We start from the raw sequence: 22,903 nt of genomic DNA on the forward strand, positions 1-22,903 counted from the left end.
TGATACCCTGGGCCCGAGTGTGTAATAACTTGAACCTTACCATCTTGCAAACAAATAGTGACAACTTGATTTGTGGCCAGCTGTCATTTGTCATAATCCCTGTGCCTTAGCAGGGGCCAGGATATACCTACATGGGGAATCTACCTCTGCTTCACCTTGGTCCTGCCTTCCTTAGAGTAGAAGTATATTTAATGCTCAGGTATCCTGAGTTATACCTGGCAAGTAGTAATCTCAAACCAGCATCTAGAACCCCTTGCTCACTGAGAGATATTAAGAGAATGTAGATTTTTAGTATTTTTTTACATGGGTTTATAAAAGAAATACAAGGGTATTGAACAACCAGAAGGACACAGCCTTTAGCTGAGATAGTTCCTTGCAACCCAGCATGTACAAATCCCCTCAACTGTCCCTAGTTACCATGGGCTAGGCCTGTGCCAAGTATGAACAAAGGCCCTAAGGAGCTTATACTGTCCCTCAGGAGACAAAGCCAAAGAAGTACCTAGTAATTCAAGATAGGCTGTGGTACCACCACTGCAGTACTAGCCAGAGACTGACTGAGGGAAACTTCTCAGTTGTTTCTTTAGAAGCTGGGCCTTTAGTCCCAGAACTGAGGTTGCTGAGATAGGAGGATTGCTGTGAGTTCTAGGTCACCTTGGGCTAGGATGAGACCCTGCCTCAGAGAGAAAAACAAGTCTTTTTAGAATGTCAAGGATCTGGACAGGAGAAAGGAAATGAGGTAGATAGCAAGGCGTGAGCTGTGAAAGCAGGAATGAGTTTCTTAACTTCACTTGTGAGCATTTGCTGTGTGCTAGGCACTATGCTAAGCTGTGTGTTGTTTCCACTTTCAAGAGAGCCTAGTAACTGGCTGTAGGGTGTGTGAGTACAAAAATGTAAAAGGCCTGAACAGACTATAGCACCTAGATAATGACTTGAATTGGCCTCAACACTTTTGCTCATCATGACTAAAGATGTCCTGTCCCCTTCCAACCCCTTATCCAGTCCAGTGTTATAAAACATTTGTTAGGAAACCATACAGGGGATACAAGGTATAAAGGTCTCAGGAAAACATGGGTAAGAAGGGCAACGATTATAAGTCAGAAACGTGACTGTGATGTTTTGGATTGGGTATCCCCCATAAACTCATGTTTTGAATGCTTGGTTTCTAGCTGATGGCATATTGAGAGATGGAACCTTACTGGAGGAGATGTGTTATTGATTGTGTTATTATTACTTGCTAGAGTTTGGTTCACTCTCCTATTGCTGTTTCCACCTGCTGTGGCAGAGGTGATATCCAGCCTCGGCTCATGCCATCATGGAGCTTCCCCTCAAGACCACAAGCCAAAATAAAAAAGAAATAAAGCTTTCTTCCCATGAGCTTCTTTTTTGTTGTTGGTTGTTTTGTTCTGTTTTGTTTTTTGAAGTAGGATTTCACTCTAGCCCAGGTTGACCTAGAATTCACTATGTAGTCTCAGAGTGTCCTTGAACTCACTGTGATCCTCCTACCTCCCAAGAGCTAGGATTAAAGGTGTGCACCACCACACCCAGCTCATGAGCTACTTTGATTGGGTGCTTTATCCAAGCAATGTAAAGGTGACTGCAGTAGTGGCCTATCACAAAATGGACAGAGTAGACCTGGCTAAAACAAAGTGACATTCCCAGTGTCGCCTGGGATATGCTTTTTGAAAAATATTTTATTTATTTATTTATTTATGAGAGAAAGAGGCAGAGTGAGAGAGAAAGAATGGGCACACCAGGGACTCTAGCCACTGCAAACAAACTCCAGATGCATGTGCCACCTTGGCCATCTAGCTTATGTTGGTATTGGGGAACTGAACCTGGGTCCTTAGGTTTGGCAAAGAAATGCTTTGATCTGCAGTCCCTCATCTGGGTATGTTCTTTTGAGTGATTTTCTTATAGACATGGGAGAAACTACAGGTAAAAGGGTAGATTGCTTCTCCTTCAGCTTTAGACAGTAGTAGTCTCTTCAGAAAAAAAACCCTTCATTTTGGCCCTAGTTAAGATCTTTGAAGGAACTCTGTTTTGGGGAGCAAGCCACATGACAAATGCTAATCTGGAGAGTGTCCATCTGGCCTAGCTCACAAGGCATGGGCATGATGTCTAGGTCAGAAGAAGGAGCTGTGGCTGGAGTGAGAGCAGAGCTCAGGTCCACATTATATGGAGCAGCAATCAGAACAGTTCCTGTTAGTGTGAAGTTCATAATGGGCAGTGAAAATGTCTTTGATTAATAATGATACCCTTGTGTAGTGCTGTTATTAACTATAACAAGGTGAAGTTTTAAAATCCTTTCACTTACCATACCTCTTTTCACATTCTAATTCAATAAGCTTTAAAAAGTCATCTAACTGACTTAAGAAACCGAATCAGAAATCTATAATAATTTGTTTGAGACTTTATAACTAACCATATTGTAATGCAGAGCTAATAAACACAAAGATACAGTGCTGATCAAGATTCCTGTGTTGGGCTGGAGAGATTGCTTAGTGGGTAAGGTGCTTGCCTGTAAAGCCAAAGGACCCAGGTTCAATGTTCCTTAGTATCCATAAAGGGCCAGATGCACAAAGTGGTTTATGTGTTTGGAATTTGTTTGTAGTACCTAGAGGCCCTGGCACACCCATTCTCTCCCTCCCTCTCTCTCTCTTTGTCTCTACCTCTTTCTCTCTCAAATAAATAAATAATAAAAATTTTAAAATTCCCATCATCAAAGTAAAGACCTCACTGCTTTAGCCACACAATAAATCAAAATATGAAGCTTATATGTGCAGATAAGGGAAGAAATTGCCCCATCCTCATACCTCTGAGAATAAGCATTCAGAAGCTCTTCCACACCAAGCAGGTTTCTTTTATCTCCTAATTTCTCCCACCCTCCTAACTCACATGCTGGCTTGATGTGCACTTAGGTACTTCTTGGAGAGCTTCAGACAAAGTGTCATCAAACACGGTAGACATGAAAACAGAGCTTGTCCTCCATCCTTCCAGGTCAGATAGATATCGAAAGATTCCTAAGATTCTGATATGACACTTTATAAAGAATAAATATGCTGTGTTTATCTTCATTTTGGTCAGGGTAAGATCAGTGACCTCATCTTTACTGTGTGTTTCTTTATTTCTCTGTGTGTTTTCTTCAGAGGTGAGATGGCATTCTTTCTATTATCTCTTTCTGGACTAACCACCTGAGTTTACTCTGTGGCTCTTGCTATAGGACCAGATTCAGGGAGTATTTACAAGGTGACATTTTATATTATGCATTTATATGTATTATGGTAAAGACTGACTGGTAATCTTTTCTCACCATACCTACTTTGCCTACTGTTGGGTGCCAGCAAACACTCTGTATCTGTGACAGCCAGATCATAGTCATGTAACATCCCACCAGGAATGAATTGATAAACACATTGTAGTATATGTAAGTATTCTTAGACACTGATGGATATCATTCAACAGTGTAAGTGAAAAAAGTAGATTTAGACTTATTGAGGTGGAAACATACAGATGAATGGAACACTCATGTCACAGACTGTTACATACAGTGGTTTATGTATGTGTAGTCTATGCCATAAGAACATATAGCAGATGCTAAGCAGTCATGACAACAGCCTTCTCCAGGAAAGTGAAGGGACAAGGGAAAGGGACTGTCACCTTTCTCTTTGACGTTTTGTTTGTGTGTATGTGTGTGCAGTGGTATGTGTGCTATATGCATATGTATGTGTCTTTCTGAGCTCCATGCACTTGCCTGCGGTGGCTGAAGCTGAACTTTGGGTATACCACTCTATTGCTGTTCCACCCATCGTTTTTTATTAACAGTTTCCATAATTATTGACAATAAGCCATAATTCCCTCCCCTCCACTACTTCTCCCTTCACAAATCCACTCTCCATCATATCACCCCCCCCCCCACAATTAGTCTCTTTTATTTTGATGTCATCATCTTTTATTCCTGAGGGTCTTGTGTAGTTAGTGCCAGGCACTGCGAGGTCATGGTATCCAGCCCATTTTGTGTTTGGAAGAGTGCATTGTAAAGGAGTCCTACCCATCCTTTGGATCTTACATTCTTTCTGCCACCTCATCTGCAATGGGCCTTGAGCTTTGGAAGGTGTGATAGAGATGTTTCAGTGCTGAGCAGTCCTCTGTCATTTCTCGGCACTATGGTGCCTTCTGAGTCATTCCAGAGATCACCCTTAAGTGCTGAACCATCTCTTCAGTCCATCGCCTTTAATGTTTTATTTCTTTCAAAGGGAAGATGTGAAATAAAGTAGAAAAATCCTTAGCATGAAGTTTACAGAAATGTTGTTTTGTCTTAGTTTTAGTTTTTAAGACTGGATTTCACTACCTAGCCCAGGTTGACCTTGAATTTGTCATCAGCCTCAGCCTCCTAAGTGCTACACTACAGGTATGTGCTACCACATCCAGCACACACTTTCTTATTTCTCCATTAAAAAAAAAAAAAAAGCAAAAAACTCTCTTTCATCCTTCACTTCCAGAGGTACCTGACCAGTGTACTGTTCTCAAAGAGTTTGGTTCTCCACAAGCAGGTTACATTTTTCTGTGCAGAAAGAAAAGTGAAGTGAAGTCAAGTCTGGCCTTGGACTGTAGCTGCAGTCCAGTCACAGTAGCTTTGTCCCAAGGAGTCTGCCTGGGTCACAGTCTCCTCCTCTGTGAAGGAGAGGAAGATGAAGGAATGGCATAACTCTTAACATTTTCCTGCTGAGTGCCAAAAACTGCTGTATCCCGAATCCTTCACTTGTTAGAAGGGGTTTATTAGTTAAAATCTTATATCTAGTAGACATTAAATGTTTAGTTGTTAATAAAAGTGAGCTTTTCTAGAAGCATGAGGAATCCAAGCATACATGTGACAGATCCAGAATTCCAGAACCAGCCTTCAGTCTTCTGTTAGGGTTAGAAGCCCTTCAAAAGCTACAGGAACAGATGACTGAAGGAAGGTTTCCTTATGAAACAAAAGTCAGGTAACACAGAATAAACTGAAGATGTATGGGGTTCAAGATGTTTTGAGATGGCAGGTGGAATTCAGGCAGCAATTGCTCATATATTTATGACAGTGAGAGAAGAGGCAATTTGTCCTACAGTTGTGATCAGTTGTAAGCTGTCATTGTTTCTGTGAGCCGTAACTGCCACTGGTCACAGGAACCTGCCCCAGACCCCTAGGTGGCTCTATCCTCTGCCTGTGAGAACTCAGCAAAGAAGAAAACACAGAATGGGGCTGGAGAGATGTCTTAGTGGTTAAAGAGCTTGCCTGCAAAGCCAAAGGACCTAGATTCAATTTGCCAGGACCCACTTAAGCCAGATGCACAAGGTGGTACATGCATCTGGAGTTCGTTCACAGTGGCTGGAGATCCTGGCACACCTATTATCTCTCCAATAAAAAAAAAAATAAAATATTTTTAAGACACGGAATGTTTATCTTTACTGCCTCCAACCTCACACACACATGCACACATCCACCCTTCCTGCACATGTACACTCACCTGAACACACCTATGTCTTCATGCCCACCCATACTCCCACACATGCACACACACCACGTACATACCCACCTACCATGCACACACACCTCCTGTACACACATATCCCAATATATGTGTACACACACACACCTATACATGCATGCATGACTCTTACATACACACACTTTCTCTCCTTTTCCACCCCTCCCTGCCAGGTAGTTTTTCAGCAAGTTAAGCTATTTAGATGTAGCCAAGATTATTTATTTATTTTTGCCAACACTCACTTCCTCAGGCCAGTTTGGGTGGCCTGCCTTTGCACTCATTGGCAGTCCAGTGCATGTGGCACTGAGAAGAGGTGTATGAGGATCTTACCCTCCAAGTCAGTTGCCTAGTAAGGTTTTCTGGACATCTACACTGAAATTCCTATCCCCTTCGTACTGAATTAACCACAGTCAGAGGCTTACCAGCCAGCTATTATGGGACCTTTGCTTCTTCAGTCTAATCCTCACCTCTTCTCATATGCTTCCCTCAGTGAACGCAGCTGCTTCCTGGGATTTCATTGAGTTTCTGCTCTGCACTTCTTGGCAGCTCTAAAAGTCTGACTCATGTGTGGGCCAGGCAAGTCAGGCGTACATCCAACCCTTACCACATCCTCACAGTTGCCTCATACTAGGGCTCAAATATGAACTTCTCTAGCTTAGATAAACCACATTTGTAGTAATCTGATTTCATTATTGTTAGCTGATCAGTCATATTAAGTACTGAACATATCTGAAGAAAAGACAGAACTCGGAAGTGTAATTAATACTGACTTGTCTGCTTTTGTTTGGAATGAGAACAGTTTTGGGACAGTCAGGACCTTAGCCCTTGACATCTTTTTCCTTTTCCACATAATGTAGCATTGCAGAATAGGGCCACTTTGGAGTTTAAAAAAGGGATTTAACTTAAAATACAAGCCCTGCTATTTAATGCATTTATGATATTGGTTGAGTCACTTAAAGCTCTTGTTCATATTCATAACAATGGGTAGTCTCAGAATTGTGGAAAGAAAAGTAATACTATATATATGACACATGTACTGCCACACCAGCAGTTGGTAGGTTCTCAACAGATATGAATTGGCTTCTGTCTCCCCTCCTTACTGATGTGACCTAAGAATGGCTATACAGTGTGGGCCCTGGTATTAGAGACAAGGAAAAGCCAGGGAGGTAAGTAAAGTCCTCACTATACTGGCTCTTCTTGGAGGAAGCAGCTCACTTGACCTGCCTATTCCCCTGACACCACTGGTATAGTTCATGGTGGTATGTTGCAAGCAGCCTTGATAACACTGGCTTGAGCTTAAAACTTGTCCTCATACTGGTTGAATGTATTCCTTGTGGGACAGGCATGTCAGCCCAGCTGGTGGAGAAAAGAAAGGACTGATAGTAATCCTAAATAATGTGGTATGAAGGAGAGAAGGACATAAGATGCAGGGCCCTGACAGTGGCTATAGTCTCCTTTTTGGATTACTTTGTTTTCTGTCCAGATTTAAAACCTACACAAATGTTTCAGACTGATCATCCAAGAAGTGACTGGCAGAATGTCTTTGAAACATCATATTTGAATGGCTTTGGGGAATAGGTACTCTACAGTTGTCAAAAGCTCCCACTTTTCATAGTTGTATTTTACCTTCCTCTATTGTTCATCCATGTTACTGGATGATATCTTGGACAACTTATTTTTAACACCTTGTCATGTGAATCATTTTTTTTTTTTTGTTCTTCCCTGTCCCACTTTCTCTCACTTATCCTTGAAATCCCTGAGACTGAAACGTTGGCTACCCATTTCTCTCTCCCCCTAGGCTACCATCCTAGGGTACACTTTCATTGTCTCAGATCTTCCTGCCAAAAATTTTCAACTCCATCCATCTTAATGCCAAACCTATCTCTTGGTTGAGAACTACTTATCTAATATTTCCTTAATTGACTGACTGGTTAGTTCCAAAATTTGGTAGTGGAATTCCAAACTCAGTTTTATCCTGTCTCTACCTCCTCCAGGGAGTGAACAAAATGGGTTTTCAATGCATCTATACTTTGGCTAAAGTTCTGAAGAAGTTAGCTGTCCTAGTATTAAGCCTTCTGGTCAGACCAAAGTGACCAAAGACCAATGAGGTTACAACTTACCCAATGTATATGGACACTCCTTAAAATGAAGTGCTTGTAGTATAATTTATAATAATGATAATCTGTGTACAGTAAAAAGTAATCAACAACTATGTGGGGGTGTTTGATAGGTTCTTTTGTGGGTTTTTTTTTTCTTTTTCTTATCTTAAACAAGGTGTCTCCCTATTAGCCCCTGGCTAGCCTGGGACTTGAGACACTCTTCCTACCTCTGTCTCTAGTGCTGGGATTACAGATATACACAATCATGCCCAGCTACAACTGTTTCATAACTTATCTATTTATATAAAAGTCATTATGCTTTCTCTCAAATAAATAAATAAAACAGTGTTTTAGAAAGAGGGTCTGGAGAGATGGCTTAACAGTTAATGTGCATGCCTGCAAAGCCTAAGGACCCAGGTTCAGTTCCCCAGTACCCACATAAACCAGATGCACATCTGGAGTTCATTTGCAGTGGATGGAGACCCTGGCATGCGCTCTGTCTCCCCCCTTTTTATATCACTTTCTCAAATAAATAAATGAAATAATTTTTAAAAGTCATTATGAGTTTTTGGTAGTTTTCTTGTTTTGTTTCTTGAGACAGGGTCTCACACCTAGGGTGGCCTCAAACTCATTGGTTGCTTGCCTCAGCTTCCATAGTGCTGAGATCAAAGGTGTGCTGCCTGTCTGTGATAATTTGACCTGAAGATTCTAACCAATGTCTCCAAACTTCTTTAATTGAGCACCACTGTTAGTAAATACTGAAGATTCACCTGCAGTTTATTTATGTGTATAATAATTTGTTAATAAATTGTAATTAGATGTTGAATAGCAACTGAAGACTATTTCCATGCATACCCTCCTCTCTACTATAGGTTAAGAATAGAACATTATTGTTAGCTTTTAAAATCTGCTTGTGTGTATATGTACATGTGTATACATGCACTTGCTACTATCATTAATATTTCAAGGTGCAGAATTGTACTCAAGATTAAGTAATTAATTTATATTAATCACTACTGTGGATGCAAATCATATTTCAAACAGCCTTTCTGATTACTCCAAATTTGGGGGACCAACCAAATCTAGCTAGCAGGTCAGTATTGTCCCATTCTAGTGTAGATAATAAAGAGCTTGCACTATGGTTAGGTTTGTGTTTTTTTTTTGTTGTTGTTGTTGTTGTTGTTGTTTTTTTTTTTAGTTCAACTGTCTCTTGATGTTTGATTATGTTAGCATTAGCTTCAACTCATGGTCTCTTTTCAGGGATGTTTTCTAAGCCATTTGGTCATTTCAGAAGGGAGTGACAGTTTAGTGAACAACTCAATATCATAGTCTCTAACCCTACTCAGTTGTCATTAGCAAACCATTGTACACTGAAAGAAAAATGCCAGTTCATGGTTCCTACTCCCTCTCTCTATCATTTGTGGGATATGAGCTCCATCTAAAAATCTCACCTGTGGTCTACCCACCCCAACTGGGCTGCTCAGTGAGCCACGACTAAGGCCTGCCCTCTTTTCCTTCAGCATGTCTGAGGTGCAGTATGGCTGCTATCACCCAGTATGACATGGCCTTTCTTTTTGTCCCCACTCAGGATGGGTGCTGTGGTCAGTGAGATATCACCTCACAGGACAGTCTCACTGCAAGGAGTGCTATATGCTGTTTTCATTTTGGAGACTTTCCCTAGGCTCTGGCTGGTGGTAGTAACAAGATAGTGACAAGACCTAAGCCTGCCTATCTTCCCTTTTCTTTGCCAAGATATCTCAGAAGTGAAAAGTTTAGACAGAAGATTTAGAAATCTACATTTATTTATTTACTAAGTAAATATTTTTTCAGAAGAAGCTGCTGATCAAGATGAAGGTACCCACTAATACAGCTTCATGAAGCCTCTGCAGAGAGCTGGGCTGTGGAGACAGCAGGAAGCCACACTTACCCTTCTGCTCCCTCTGCTTCCAGCCTGCTATGTAAGCCACTGGTTTAAGGCTCAGGGAGAGACACTAAGAATCCTGAAGTCTCCCTCATCCTGTTTTGTCACCTGTAGACAGTCCAGAGGTTCCCTCCAGGTTTGTGCAAACTTAGGACCTCCCAACTTCTCACCTCCTGGGTCTCATTTCTCCAGTGATATCTGCAGCTTTTTAGGTGTGCTACCCAGCTGCTTCTCTGAGTTATACACACACAGACATACCCAGCCACAGAAGCCATTCACTAGCACAGTGGAAACCACTGGAATGAGAGTGGATTTGTAGAGATGTCATCATAACTACACTACAAGTTTGGAAGTTGTCCTGTGCATAGTATCACTGGAGAATTCTTCACAGCCCTTCTTACACTTCGTTAAATCTCCTCTCCTCACAGTCTGCCTCTAAGAAACTATCTTAAGTTTTTCCTCTTTTCTCTACTTGTCACTGTAAGGGGCTCACCCAAGCAGGAAAGTTCCCTGACAGAGTTCTGTCTCCTAAAAGAATTCTTGACAATTGTTAAATAATGTTTTTACAATCTTATTGAGATTATAAATTCTTCTTTTAACAGATAAAAGATTTCTCACATCTAAAATTTTCTTAGTTTATAGCCCTCCCTGACCAGGATTCTAGAGACAAAACTTTTTCTATAAAACACCAAAGACAAAATTGGCAGCCCATGTGCTCACTGTCACAACTACTTGCCTATTATAACACAAAGCCATAGATACTATATAAATTAATGAACATAGCTCTGTTCTAATAAAACTTCTTATACAACAACATAAAGTCTTCTGTCCCCTGCTCTAGAAAAGAGCAGATGGAATGTAGTGGTTACCTTCTTATTGCTGGGACAAAACATCTGACCAGAAGCAGTTTATGGGAGGAAAGAGTTGATTTCCAGCTTACAGTTTTGAGGGAAAGTTTCATCATGGTAGGGAAAACAGAGCAAGAACAGTCATACGTCCATAGCAAGGACATACATCCATAGCAATGAGGAGGAAACGGGGTGAGTAAGCTCGCTGAATGGAGTGAAACACTCCAAGGCCCACTTCCAGTGACACACCTCCTCCAACAAGGATCCACCTCCCAAAGACTCCACCAGCTGGTGATTAAGTATGAGGCTTAATCACAAACACGTGGGCTATGAGGGACATTTTACATTCAAACCTCCACATGGTAACCTGGATGAAAACAATTAGAAAAGCCCCCTGGGCTGCAGTTTAGTCTCCCTAACTTAGCACATCAAGGCCACTTATCTCTTGCTTCCTTTGTTGTAGTTATGTCCAAGCTCTTTTAAGAGATCCAGCCATGTTGCTCTCCTTCCTTGTTCCCCCACCTCAGCCCTGCCATTCCCATCTGCCAGTCTTGGGCTTAGAAGTCCTTCCTTTGCACTTTCTTTGTGCTTTGTACTGTTCATCACTTAGTTACCATCCTGAGTTCCCCAAGCTGGACACGGTGTCTCACCATCTTTTCCTGTGCAGTGCCCAATAGTGCCTGATACATTGTTGGTACTCAGGTTATGTTTTTTAAAGCCCTATGTTAAATTTCCGATGTTTGCCCAGATTTCTGTCAGGGAGCACTTCTGAGGTCATGCAGGAGGTAAGCAAATGCTGTTCTTTGAATTGAGGTGGCTGAGGGTATTGGGTCAGAGGAAATCCTGGGCAATAAACACAAAGAGGTCATCAGTCAAGTCTGTTTCTAGTGGACTTGTTACAGTGGTTCTGCTGTCAGCCATTGATAGGAGTTTTTGTGATTTCCATACATGAACCAGAAAGGCAGATTTGGTGGCATATCTGGGGAAATGCTCTTAGGTGACCTCTTGGTGTGTTCAGTACCTGAGGGTTATAGATTGTAAAAAAATTATGTATACTGTTGCCATAAATGTCATCCCATCTGAAATAGTTGATGTGCTGAAAAATTGGCCTAGTGTTCTATACTTTACAATTCTCCTGAGTGAATAAAACTGTACCTGTGCAGTAGCCAAATGGTGTGGCATATTTACAATTTTTGTTGGATTCTATATGGTGTCTCAAACAAACAGATTGGAGTCATCTTATAGTCTGTCTTATTTAACTGAACAGTTTTTTCTGGAGGTATATAAAGTACAAATACAGGTTTCCCTATACCACGTTTATTTCAAGGACACGCCTATTTTGGGAGCACAGTTTTCTATAAGACTCAGTGTGTTCAAGAGAAAATATGTCAGGATAGTCACTCTGAAGGGAAGCAGATTTGGATGTTGTCAGTATGTCCTTGTATTTGCTTCTGCCTGCGTGCCTGCCATTCTTTGATCCCCATGGAGTTTTTGTAGACTTTTGGGAAAGAGTAGGCTTTCCCTAACATGAGGTCAGCCCTGTGCTACACAGGAGAGCTTGTCTGGACATGGTCAGGCATATGCTGGGCTCCCATTCATTTCATATAACTTGTGAGGGAGCCCTCAAGCCAGCTATCCAGGGCGGGGTCCCCTTGCCTGCCATGGATGCATCTCAATGTCCAGTTCAAATGAGTCCTTCCTCTTTGTATAGCCTTCCTTCTACTGCCACTCATGTGGAACCTGGGTTTGGTCCACCTGATCAGGTAGTGTTAGAATGCAAGTTATTAGTCTGGCCTGCCATCTGGCTAACATTGTTGCTACCAAATGTCAGCTCACCTGTTTATTACATTAATGTGCAGTTCTTCTCCTTGGTTGCTACTATTTTATTTATACATTAGCTACTTTTCTTATTGCTATGACAAAATACCTGCCAAAGCATCTTAAGGAAGAAATGGTTCATCTTGGGTCTCAGTTTGAGAGTATTATCATGGTAAGGAAGGTGTTAGCAGCAAGAGCTTGAGATAGCTGGTAATATGTCACAGTCAGGAAACACAGAGATAAATGCTGCTTGCTGCTCAATGAGTTTCCCTGCCCCTTTTCTCCTTTTATTCAGTCTGGGTACCCAGCCCACATTCAAGGTGAATCTTACCTTCTCAGTTAAATGTCCTCATAGAAATTCCCAGATATATGCCTCCTAAGTGATCCTAAAACGCAATTGAGTTGACAATGAAGATTGACCATCACAGCCTGGGAGAAGAGGTTCATAGCACAATTAGCAATAAAGTTGAGATATATCCAGCAATCCCTCCATAGGCACCCTTGCATAGGCAGGATAAGAATGATATAGTACCTCTTAGTAGTCCAAGATGGGAACAGGTTAGCTCTTCCACCAGGTTCTTCATCTTCCTGGAGTTCCTGTCTGCCCAGAAGATGCACAGGCACTCAGGAGAGCTTGTTTGGACATCAGCCTGAAACATCTACTTGAAGATTGCCTTTTACTTCTTTAGCCATAAGCAGTTTATCCATCTGAACTATCTGTGTATTTTCTGCTGATGTGTATATATTAATTGCACTAACAAAGATCATTAGAGCCATACTTTATCTTAATACTGTCTCACCCTGAAGCTCTTTCCTGGAACTTTACATTTGTTCTGCTATTATGTCTGTTCTCTGTCTGGTTATCTCACCCTGTAGCCTGGAACCACTTTGATTTTGACTCATTTGGATTTTTCTCAGCTACACTTGCAAAAATAAAAAAATGAGAAAGTCTTTCAAAAGTTGGACATAGCCTTTGAGGAGTACTTAATCAGAAACACAGTCAGTGAGGGTTTTGAAGAAGCAGATCGCTATGGCCTCTGGGGGACTACCATCCAAAAAGCTGTCTTCACTTCTTGCCACCTTGTGATGGTTGCCAGTTGCTTATCCTTTCTTGCTCTTGACCCTCCTCGCCTCCCCTTCACCTGCCACTAAGAACTCAGAATTATAGCTCAAGCCCTATTAAGCCACAGGAATGTTCTGAAGTAAAAGTAAGCATAACAGGAAGTTTTAGAATTTTACCAAAGCCCTTATTAAAAGTCACATTGATAAATAATGGAGGCCAAAAACTAAAAAATGCAAAGATACCCTACTTAGTAATTTAGTATAATCTATCCAACATAGCTATTTAATATGTTTCCCTTTTCATAGGCTATCCTACCTGTATACGTTTTTGTATAATAAGTATTGTATTAATTGTGTAATTTATCATGTTATTTAATCTGTATAGCTTATAAAATACCACATCAATTACTACACAAGTTTAATTCCCCTATTCTGACAAATATCATAAACAAGTGTGTTTGAAAGCAAAGTATCACTACTGACTGATTAAAAGTTTGCCTTTGATCAAGTTAGCCTTAACATTTATCAAGTTGTCTACTTGAGACCTTTCTAATTTCTTAATATTGGCACTTAAAACTATAAATTTCTTTCTTAGGACTGCCTTTATTGTGTCCCATAGGTTTTGGTATGTTGTCTTTTCATTATTATTCTATGATTTTTTTTATTTCCTTCTTGATTTCTTCAATGACCCATTAATCATTCAGTAGTATACTGTTTCGTTTCCATGATTTTGTGTATGCTCTATATTTTTTCTTGCTGTTGATTTGTAGTTTCATCCTATTATGATCAGACAGAGTACAAGGAATTATTTTAGTTTTCCTGTATTTGTTAAGATTTGCTTTGTGTCCTAATATTTGGTCTATTTTAGAGAATGCTCCATGTGCTACTGAAAATAGTAAATATTCTACAGTATTTGGATGGAATGTTCTGTGTATATCTCTTAGGTCCAGTTTTTCTATGATGTCATTTAATCCAGATGTTTCTCTGTTTAGTTTTTGCCAAGATGACTTGTCAATTGATGAGAATTGGGTATGGAAGTCACCCACTACAACTGTGCTTGGTGTCATCTGTGACTTTAAGTCTAGTAGTGTCTGTTTAATGAAACTGGGAGCACCCATGTTAGGTGCATGTATGTTTAGAATTGTAATGTCCTCCTGTTAGGATTGTTCCTTTACTCAATATGAAGTGACCTTCTTTATCTTTTCCTAACTAATATTAGTTTGAAGTCTATCCATTAGGATTAGGATTGCAATACCTGCTTGTTTCCTATGCCCATTTGCTTGAAATACCATTCTTCACCCTTTCACTATCTGTCCTTTACAGAGAGGTGAGTTTCTTGAAGGCAACAAATATAAGTATCCCACTTTTTAATGCAGTTTCCAAGCCAGTGTCTTTTTGTTGGGGCATTGAGGCCATTGATATTAAGAGTTATTATTGAAAGGCATGTATTTATTCTTGCTATTCTTGCTTTATAGTGTTTCTGTTTTTTCCTTACTCTCTTGTATTGATTATTATTTGAATGATTTTTTTCGTGTTTTCTCATGTGTATGCTTTTCTTCTTTCTGTAGAGCTGGCTTAGTGGTCCTATATTCCTTTAGCCTGCTTTTGTTGTGGAAAGTCTTATCTCTTCATCAATTATGATGGATAGCTCTTTGGATATAGTAATCTTGGTTGACAGTTGTTATCTTTCAGAACTTGGAATACATCATTCCCAGCTCTCCTGGCATTTAAAGTTTGTGTTGAGTAATCTGCTATTATCCTGATGGGATTTCCTTTGTAGGTGACTTGATGTATCTCTCTTACTGCTGTCAATATATTTTCTTTGGTTTGTGTGTTTTTAGTAGTTTAATTAGAGTATGGTGAGGAGGGGTCTTTCCTGGTTTTGTCTGTTTGGTGTCCTAAATGCTTCCTTTTGGCATCTTCCTATTTACATCTCTTGCCCTATTTAGGGGAAAGTTTCTTCTATGATTTTATTAAAATACCTACTATGTCTTTGGAGTAAATTCTACTTCTACTACACCCTGAATTCTGATGTTTGAGCTCTTCATAGTGGCCCAAATGTCTTGAAATTCCCATTCAAACCTTCCTATGAGTTGTCTTTCTCTTTGTTGGACTATTCTATATCTGCCAGCTTGTCTTCTAGTTTAGGAATTCTGTCTTCTCCTTGAACCATTCTATTGGTTAAGACTTTCTACAGAGGTTTTTACTTGACTTGTCTTTCATTTCTAGTATTTTTTTGTGTTTATTTTTTATTTATTTATTTGAGAGCAACAGACAGAGAGAGAAATAGGCAGATAGAGAGAGAGAATGGGTGCGCCAGGGCCTCCAGCCACTGCAAACGAACTCCAGATGTGTGCGCCCACTTGTGCATCTGGCTAACATGGGCTCTAGGGAATCGAGCCTCGAACCAGGGTCCTCAGGCTTCACAGGCAAGCACTTAACCACTAAGCCACCTCTCCAGCCCCATTTCTAGTACTTTTTTTTCATCTTTTTTTTTTTTTTTTTTTTTTTTTTTTTGGAGGTAGGGTCTCACTCTAGCCCAGGCTGACCTGGAATTCACTATGTAGTCTCAGGGTGGCCTCGAACTTAAGGCGATCCTCCTACCTCTGCCTCCCAAGTGCTGGGATTAAAGGTGTGCGCCACCACGCCCGGCTCCATTTCAAGTATTTTTGATTGGCATTTCATTTTTCTGTTTCCTTACTCAAGTCTTGTATTGACCTCCTTATTTCATTAAGTTAGTTTGCTTCAGGAGATAGTTTTCTTCTTTGACTTATTTGAGCATAGTTACAATCATTCTTTTGAATTCCTTGTCAGATATTTCATCTAAGTCAGTCTCACTCGAGGTTATTTCTGATGGATTTATAATTTTAGGTAGAGTTATATTTACTTGATTTTTTTGTGTTTTTTTAATATTATGATGTAGAGATTTTTGTACTCAGTTTAATGCTTGGGTTTTCTAATTATCTGCTATATTCTTAGACATGCCAGGTGTGGCTCTTATATTACTCCCAGAGAAGCAACAGAAGTGACCCTACGTGTTGGATTTTCCTGCTATGCAAATATTCTAGTAGGCTGGATGGAACAAAATATAGACAAATCCTAAAATCTCACTGAGCAGTATACATACTCAAAACCAGCAAGGAGTATTTATGCAAGAGTGGGGATTCAAACAAACAGATATGTAACAAAGCCCAAGTCTCTAAGGCATGTGTTGACTCACACCCTTAATTCTGTCAACTGGGAGGTTGCGATTCCTGGTCTGTAATGTGTTCTAGGTCAGGGTCAGTCTGTCCCCAAGAAAGACAAAAGAAAAAGACAGAAAGGCACTGTAAGTCTTGAAATATTAAAAGCATCAAAAGTTAAACCCAAAGCCAACCAAGAGTACATTGGCCAAATCTAGCACATAACCTGCCCTGACATGGAAGGTGTAATTAGCATTTCCAGTGAAGGCCTACATACCTGGCTTTGGAGCAGGTATTTTTGTTTTGTTGTTAATATTATTGACAACTTATTTTGTATGGATACATCATGTGTTGGTACCCTCTTATCCCTTGTCCCTGCCCCATTCTGCTGGGGACCCTCCCTAGTGGGGTTGCAGGTATTCCGCATGGGGTTGTGGGTAATGCATTGTGGGAGCAGTAGTCATTTATTTTGGGGGAGGGGGAATGTCTCTGGGCATGATGTCTCAACCTGTGGCTCTTATAATCTTTTCACCTCCTCTTCCACAAAATTCCCTGAGCTGTGGTTGGTGAGTTTTAAGTAAACTTCAGTGATGAGCTCTTAGGAGCCTCTGGCTCTCTATTTTGGTAGGTGTTGAGTATCCTCAGGGTCTGTCTCCTTCACCCTGGCACTGATTATCAGGTTCAGCTTGGAAGCAGCACTCTTGCTCACCTCCCCAATTCCTCTGTGGTTTCAGCTGTGGCTTGGCTGAAGTGTGAGAGGCAATTTATCTCCTCAGATCTCGCTACCTTCTGAAAAAAAAAAAAAAAAAGACAACAGATTATCCAGTGGACAGTGAAGTCAGCATATTTTAAATGGGATAAGCATTATTAATTTAGGGAAACTTTGATGTATGCAACCCCTCTTTTAGCCAAGACTAGTGAGAGCTTGACGCTGAAGAGCGTAATCTTTGTCTTGGAGCAGGTGTTGATTGACCCAGTGTAAGTAGGCCCTGTTACCTTTGGGGATGGCTTCTGGTCTCAGGTATAATGAGTGCCCACCAGGTTTCCTCTTTTCTGCACTGTGGGCTTAGCTAGGCTGGTGGGGTCAGGAGGTCTGCTGTTCAGATCGGCTATGCCGGATGCTGTATGGTTGATGAGTGGCTGTGATCCCTTGGTGTTCCCAGATCTCCAGTGATTCCCAGTGCTGGCGGCTGAGAGAGGATGGGAGGCTGTGGAGAGTGCCTGAAGTTTTTCCAGAGCTGCTCCGTTGGTCCCTGTTGTCTTCTCCTTCAGGATTTTTTTACTTTGCAAGGAAATTGGTATGAGTGAAGATTCCCTTAACTCATGCAGGCTCAGGCACATAGCTCTTCCCAGCAGACCACCTGCTAGAGCCACCAATTCTGGCTGCTTGTGTGCTTGCTAGAAGCTCTCCTGTTTTTCTGCTGAGGTTAATAATTCCTTACATCCTCCACTTTTCGGTAGAAGAGTGGATTGTGCTGTTCTTCTGCCTTTCACCCTTCTCAGGCTGCTTTGGTGTGGCTACTATGCCACCATCTTAAACTCATGTAAAATCTGTGGTTAGTGGTATGCACTGGAAAGGATTCATAAGGCTTGCTGGTCAACCAGTCTAGCAGAAATAGGGAGTGCCAGGTTTAGCGAGAGACCCTGTCTCAAAAAATAAGATGGAGAGTGACTGAGGAAGGAAGACACTCGGTGTCAACTTCTGACTACCATACACACATGCACCTGCACATACACACACACACACATGAATACATACATGTACACCATACACACATAAAATATAAAATTTGAAAAAAGAAGCCAGCTAACACAGGTATAGAGGAGCTTTATTTGAAACTGTAATATCAACATAAAAATACTTTAAGAAAAAAATCTGCTGCTAATATTAATACAAGTAAATTTTCTTTATTGAACTCTATAATAAGACATATATGTCTAGCTATTGTTTGACATTGCTGATCTGGTTCTTGTCATATTTGAGACACTTTCTGATAACTAGAAAAATCTAAGAGTGTACTTAAAGTTGGGGGGATACCACAATTTATATGTGCTGCTTAAATTTTGTTATAAATGAGAGAAAACTTTGTAGTTTTTGTTTGTTTGTTTGTTTGTTTGGTTGGTTGGTTGGTTGGTTGGTTGGTTTTTTGAGGTAGGGTCTCACTCTGGTCCAGGCTGACCTGGAATTAACTCTGTCATCTCAGGGTGGCCTTGAACTCATGGCAATCCTCCTACCTCTGCCTCCCAAGTGCTGGGATTAAAGGCGTATGCCACCACGCCTGGCTTAAAACTTTGTAGTTTTCAATGGATGGTTCCAAAAGGGAGAACAGTCAGTATGTTATTTAATAGCACTTAGCTGTTTTAGCTTGGGCTAGTTATTCATATTCTTTTATTTTCCTGTATAATGGGATACCCTCAATTTTAATATTACTTTTAAAGCCTATCCAGATTTTTTGTGTATACTGGATATTTGTAAAGCATTTGCAGAATTCTGTAGGTTTTATCTTCATTAAGATTTCTTAAATCTAAGGGAAGCAAACCTATTTCATTATGTTTCAAATCCTGTACGAATAAATGTAAAAAGAAGTTGTTATATTTAAACTGTTTAAACCTCAAAAGTTTTTATTCAACTGTTAAGAAATAGAAGCAGAATGGACATATTGCACAGTTCTGTAAACTCTATCAGAAATAATCACTTTGGGGCATCGCAAATTTTAGTGCTGTTCTGACAAACAGGTAAAAATCACCAAAATTCCTCTTTCAGGAAAGCTGGTATGAGAAAAATGAGCATGAAAAGGAGTAGCTTATTTCCTTCTATGAGATGAACATTGTGGCTGGGTTAGCAAGGTTCACCAGGCTTTACCAGCTCAGACCAAGACCCTGAGCCATGGAACTTCCTGGGCAGTCAAGGACCCATAGGTACATTGATCTAAAGCTTTGATTCCAGTTGTCTCTTTGTACATATGGGGCACCTAATGGTGTCCCACTCAACTCTAGGTGAGAGTCATAGACTAATTCCAAAGCATTGGCTGGATGAGGTACTAAAGGTATTGAAGGCCTCACCTGGTCAGGTTTAGATGGCAGATGTTCGATTTGACAGTAGATCACATGAGAAAGCTATTCCCTGATAGTCTATGATAAAGAGAATGTCTCCATGTGCTACTATTTGAGTTACCTTCTATTTATGGAAAATAGATTGGTTTTGCATTGGTGATAATATAAAGTGTGCTTTTTGTTATTAAACCTTAACTTTTAACTTTAACTTTTAACTTTGAATAATTAAAACACGAATCAGTATTAGAATATGGCATGAAGATGTGGCAAGGGCTGGAGAGATGGCTTAGTGGTTAAGCGCTTGCCTGTGAAGCCTAAGGACCCTGGTTCGAGGCTCGGTTCCCCAGGTCCCACGTTAGCCAAATGACAAGGGGGCGCACACATCTGGAGTTCGTTTGCAGAGGCTGGAAGCCCTGGCGCACCCATTCTCTCTCTCTCCCTCTATCTGTCTTTATCTCTGTGTCTGTCACTCTCAAATAAATAAATAATTTTAAAAAAAGATGTGGCAAAAATTTTAAAGGTGTGATAATGATAAAGTTTGAGAAACAGTGATCTTAAGTTGTTTTCTCCCTCTGACCTCTTCTCTATCCTCCGCCTACCTGCAATTGTAAGCATATTCTCTGAAGTATATGGCATGCTAGCTTCTGTAAAAAGCAAGATAAGAAAGCACATGTGTATCTACTTCACTTACGCTAATAAAAACAGAACAACCTACAAGCAATGGAGTTGGTGACTTATATGGCATAGGAGGAATTGGGGTAAATGAGATGCAACAAGGAAAGGAATGATGCTTCTCTGTTAACCTTGTTATGGTTTTGACATTTGTAATATCCTGAATATTTGAAAATTAACAAGGTAGGAAAAGAAGAACCTAAAAGTAAAAGCAAATGAGAAAACAACCCTACTTGCTTTTAGATGAATGCTGTAATTCCACTGCAGGGCTGGGAGCTAATCTGAGTGATTCACAACAAGTATTTCATGGTGACCACTTATTGTTCACTTGCAAGGGAGAATTGTGGACAAATACTCAGCTTCTTGTTCAGTAGCCCTGCTTTTATCATTTTAGTGGCATGTACAAATAATTCCAGATGAATTTAAGATTGAAAAATGAGATACTGTTGTTGAAAGCCAGAGTTTGCACTGAGGAAGGCAAAAAGAACCCTGTGAGAGGGTTAGAACTGGAGGTTCTGGTGTGGATTCATGACCTTTTAAGATATGAATGTATATGTGTATGCATATGTAGATTTATGACATAGGTATTATTCTATATCTGTATATTGAAAGAGCTTAGCTCCTTGAAAAATGACCCCTAACAGTAAAAAGACACTCTAGTAGTAGTGAGCACACGTGGCACGTGAATATTGGTCTCCAATAACATTCTCATTAAAGACTCTTCTCAAAGAAATGACTGGTTGTCATACTATAACCAGTTAGATGCAAGAGGTGCCTACAACTCCTTATTATGCCATAAAGCTTCAAAGTACTCCAAAAAATTAAAACAAAAACTATGGGAATGTGTCATAGCAAAATAGGCCCCAACTTGAGGGGCCTCCTACTGCCAAACTTGGGACAAGTTGAGTTCCAAAACAATGTGCACAGTAATGAGTATAAAACATTAAAATGGGAACCCATGGTTCTATACTAGTGATAAATCAATGCATCGGACAAAAGGAAAAGCACCCCTATAGCAGGATGAGTGACAACTGCTCAGTGTGGAAGGAAGGAAAGTGTTGGAATGTCACAAGTATATAAGCAACATGCTTGGTCAAGAAGGAATCTCCAACTGGGTGCTAAATATTGGGGAAGTTTAGTCAGGAGCAATATATTTGTGTGGAGTTAAGTAGTCTCCCTAATGGCTTACCCATTACAAAGGACAACAACATAAAATCAAACATCTTGACCAAGTTATCAACACTAATATCATCACTGAGGAACAGGTAAATGTAACACCCTAGGGAACAATGCTACTTGTGCCTTGTTATAGTCAGGCATGCCCTCCTTGAATCTGAGGAGAAAGCATCAGACCAAACAAAACTGAGGGGAGCAGTGGAGGAAGGGGGACTGCATTGTAAAAAAAATGTCAATATCATAGACCAGGTGTGGTGGTGTATGGCTGTGATCCCAGCCCTCAGGAGGATCAGAAGTTCAAGGTCATCCTTGACTACATAGTGATTTTAAGGTCAGCCTAGGCCTCATGAGACAGATCTCAAGACAATAAAATAGGAAAAAAAAAAGAGTTAATATTGTATAAGAAGAGAAATTAAAGGAGGATCACTGTGAATTCGAGGCAAGCCTGAGACTACATAGTGAATTCCAGGTCAGCCAAGGCTATAGCAAGATCCTACCTCGAGAGAGAGAGAGAAGGGAGGGGGACAGACTAAAGAGACATGACAACTATATATAAGACCTGATCCGAAACTATGCCATGGAACAGAGCAGCAACAACAACAAGCCTACCATAGACATTGAGTCAGTCTGCAAAAGTAGAATATGAACAGTATGCTATTATTTAATTAAATTAACTAAGGTTGAAAATTACATCATAGCACTGAGCTGCACGCCCCCCTTATTTGTTTATTGCTGGTATGTGGAAGGCATGTACTTATTAAATGAGTGATTTTATTGTGGGAGCCTTGTGTTTGGGACCAGCTCAGTATTAGTTTCTTTGTAGGCTTCTGAGGTGCACTGCTGGCATTATAGACTTAACAATGGAATTATGCTGTAGCAAAAATTACTGTCTTCTGACATTCATTTTCCTACTTGCACTATAATCTGTTGCTGTTCTTTTTGTTTGTTTCTTTGGTTGTTTGTTTCTGTTTTTCTTATCTATTAGCTTGTTGTAAAAGATGTAGGGATTGCTGAGATCCTTGTCTGTTTGAATAACATCTATGGGGATCTGAATGTTTTTCAGCTTTTGGACCTCTTCATTCAATGGGATTGGTCTACATACCTGGCTGACTATGGGCAGCCCAACTGCAAGTACCTCCGTGTGAACCCAGTGACAGCTCTGACCCTGCTAGAGAAGTGAGTACCCATGCCAGTGCTCCATATGCGGGATGGGGAGGGGAGTGTGAGGATGGTATTTTTCTGGTGTCAAGACCAGATAGGGCCTTGCCCCCATCCTTGGAAATGGTGGAAAGGAGAGCTCTTTAGAGCTATATAGTCTCTTGGAACTGGTTGATCAGCATGCCACCTAGATGCCAGGTTTTTGTGCACTTCAGCCTGGCTTTGACTTGCTGACCTAATTGAGACCAAATACAGAGTAGCTCTCCACTGCAACCAGAATGACTAATCAGAAGTGTCTGCCTCTAGGCAGTGTAGAAAGTTTCCATGTGTAGACAATCAAGCATGCCTCAAACCCTAGGAAGGCATGACCCAGAGTCGAGGAGGTTAGAAC

General features: G+C 40.5%; 1 protein-coding gene across 4 annotated transcripts in view; it reads left to right on the top strand.

The window, feature by feature from the left end:
• Positions 1 to 22,903, top strand: part of Exoc6b (exocyst complex component 6B) — a 672,146-nt gene that overhangs the window by 643,925 nt on the left and 5,318 nt on the right. For all 4 annotated transcript variants that reach the window (XM_045152123.1, XM_012951116.2, XM_045152124.1 and 1 more), the window contains one exon: positions 22,418 to 22,530. In XM_045152123.1, coding sequence (XP_045008058.1) covers positions 22,418 to 22,530 — 113 coding nt within the window. The remainder of the gene's footprint in view (positions 1 to 22,417; positions 22,531 to 22,903) is intronic.

The sequence above is a fragment of the Jaculus jaculus genome, chromosome 6, assembly GCF_020740685.1.
Source record: "Jaculus jaculus isolate mJacJac1 chromosome 6, mJacJac1.mat.Y.cur, whole genome shotgun sequence".
Lineage (NCBI taxonomy): Eukaryota > Metazoa > Chordata > Mammalia > Rodentia > Dipodidae > Jaculus > Jaculus jaculus.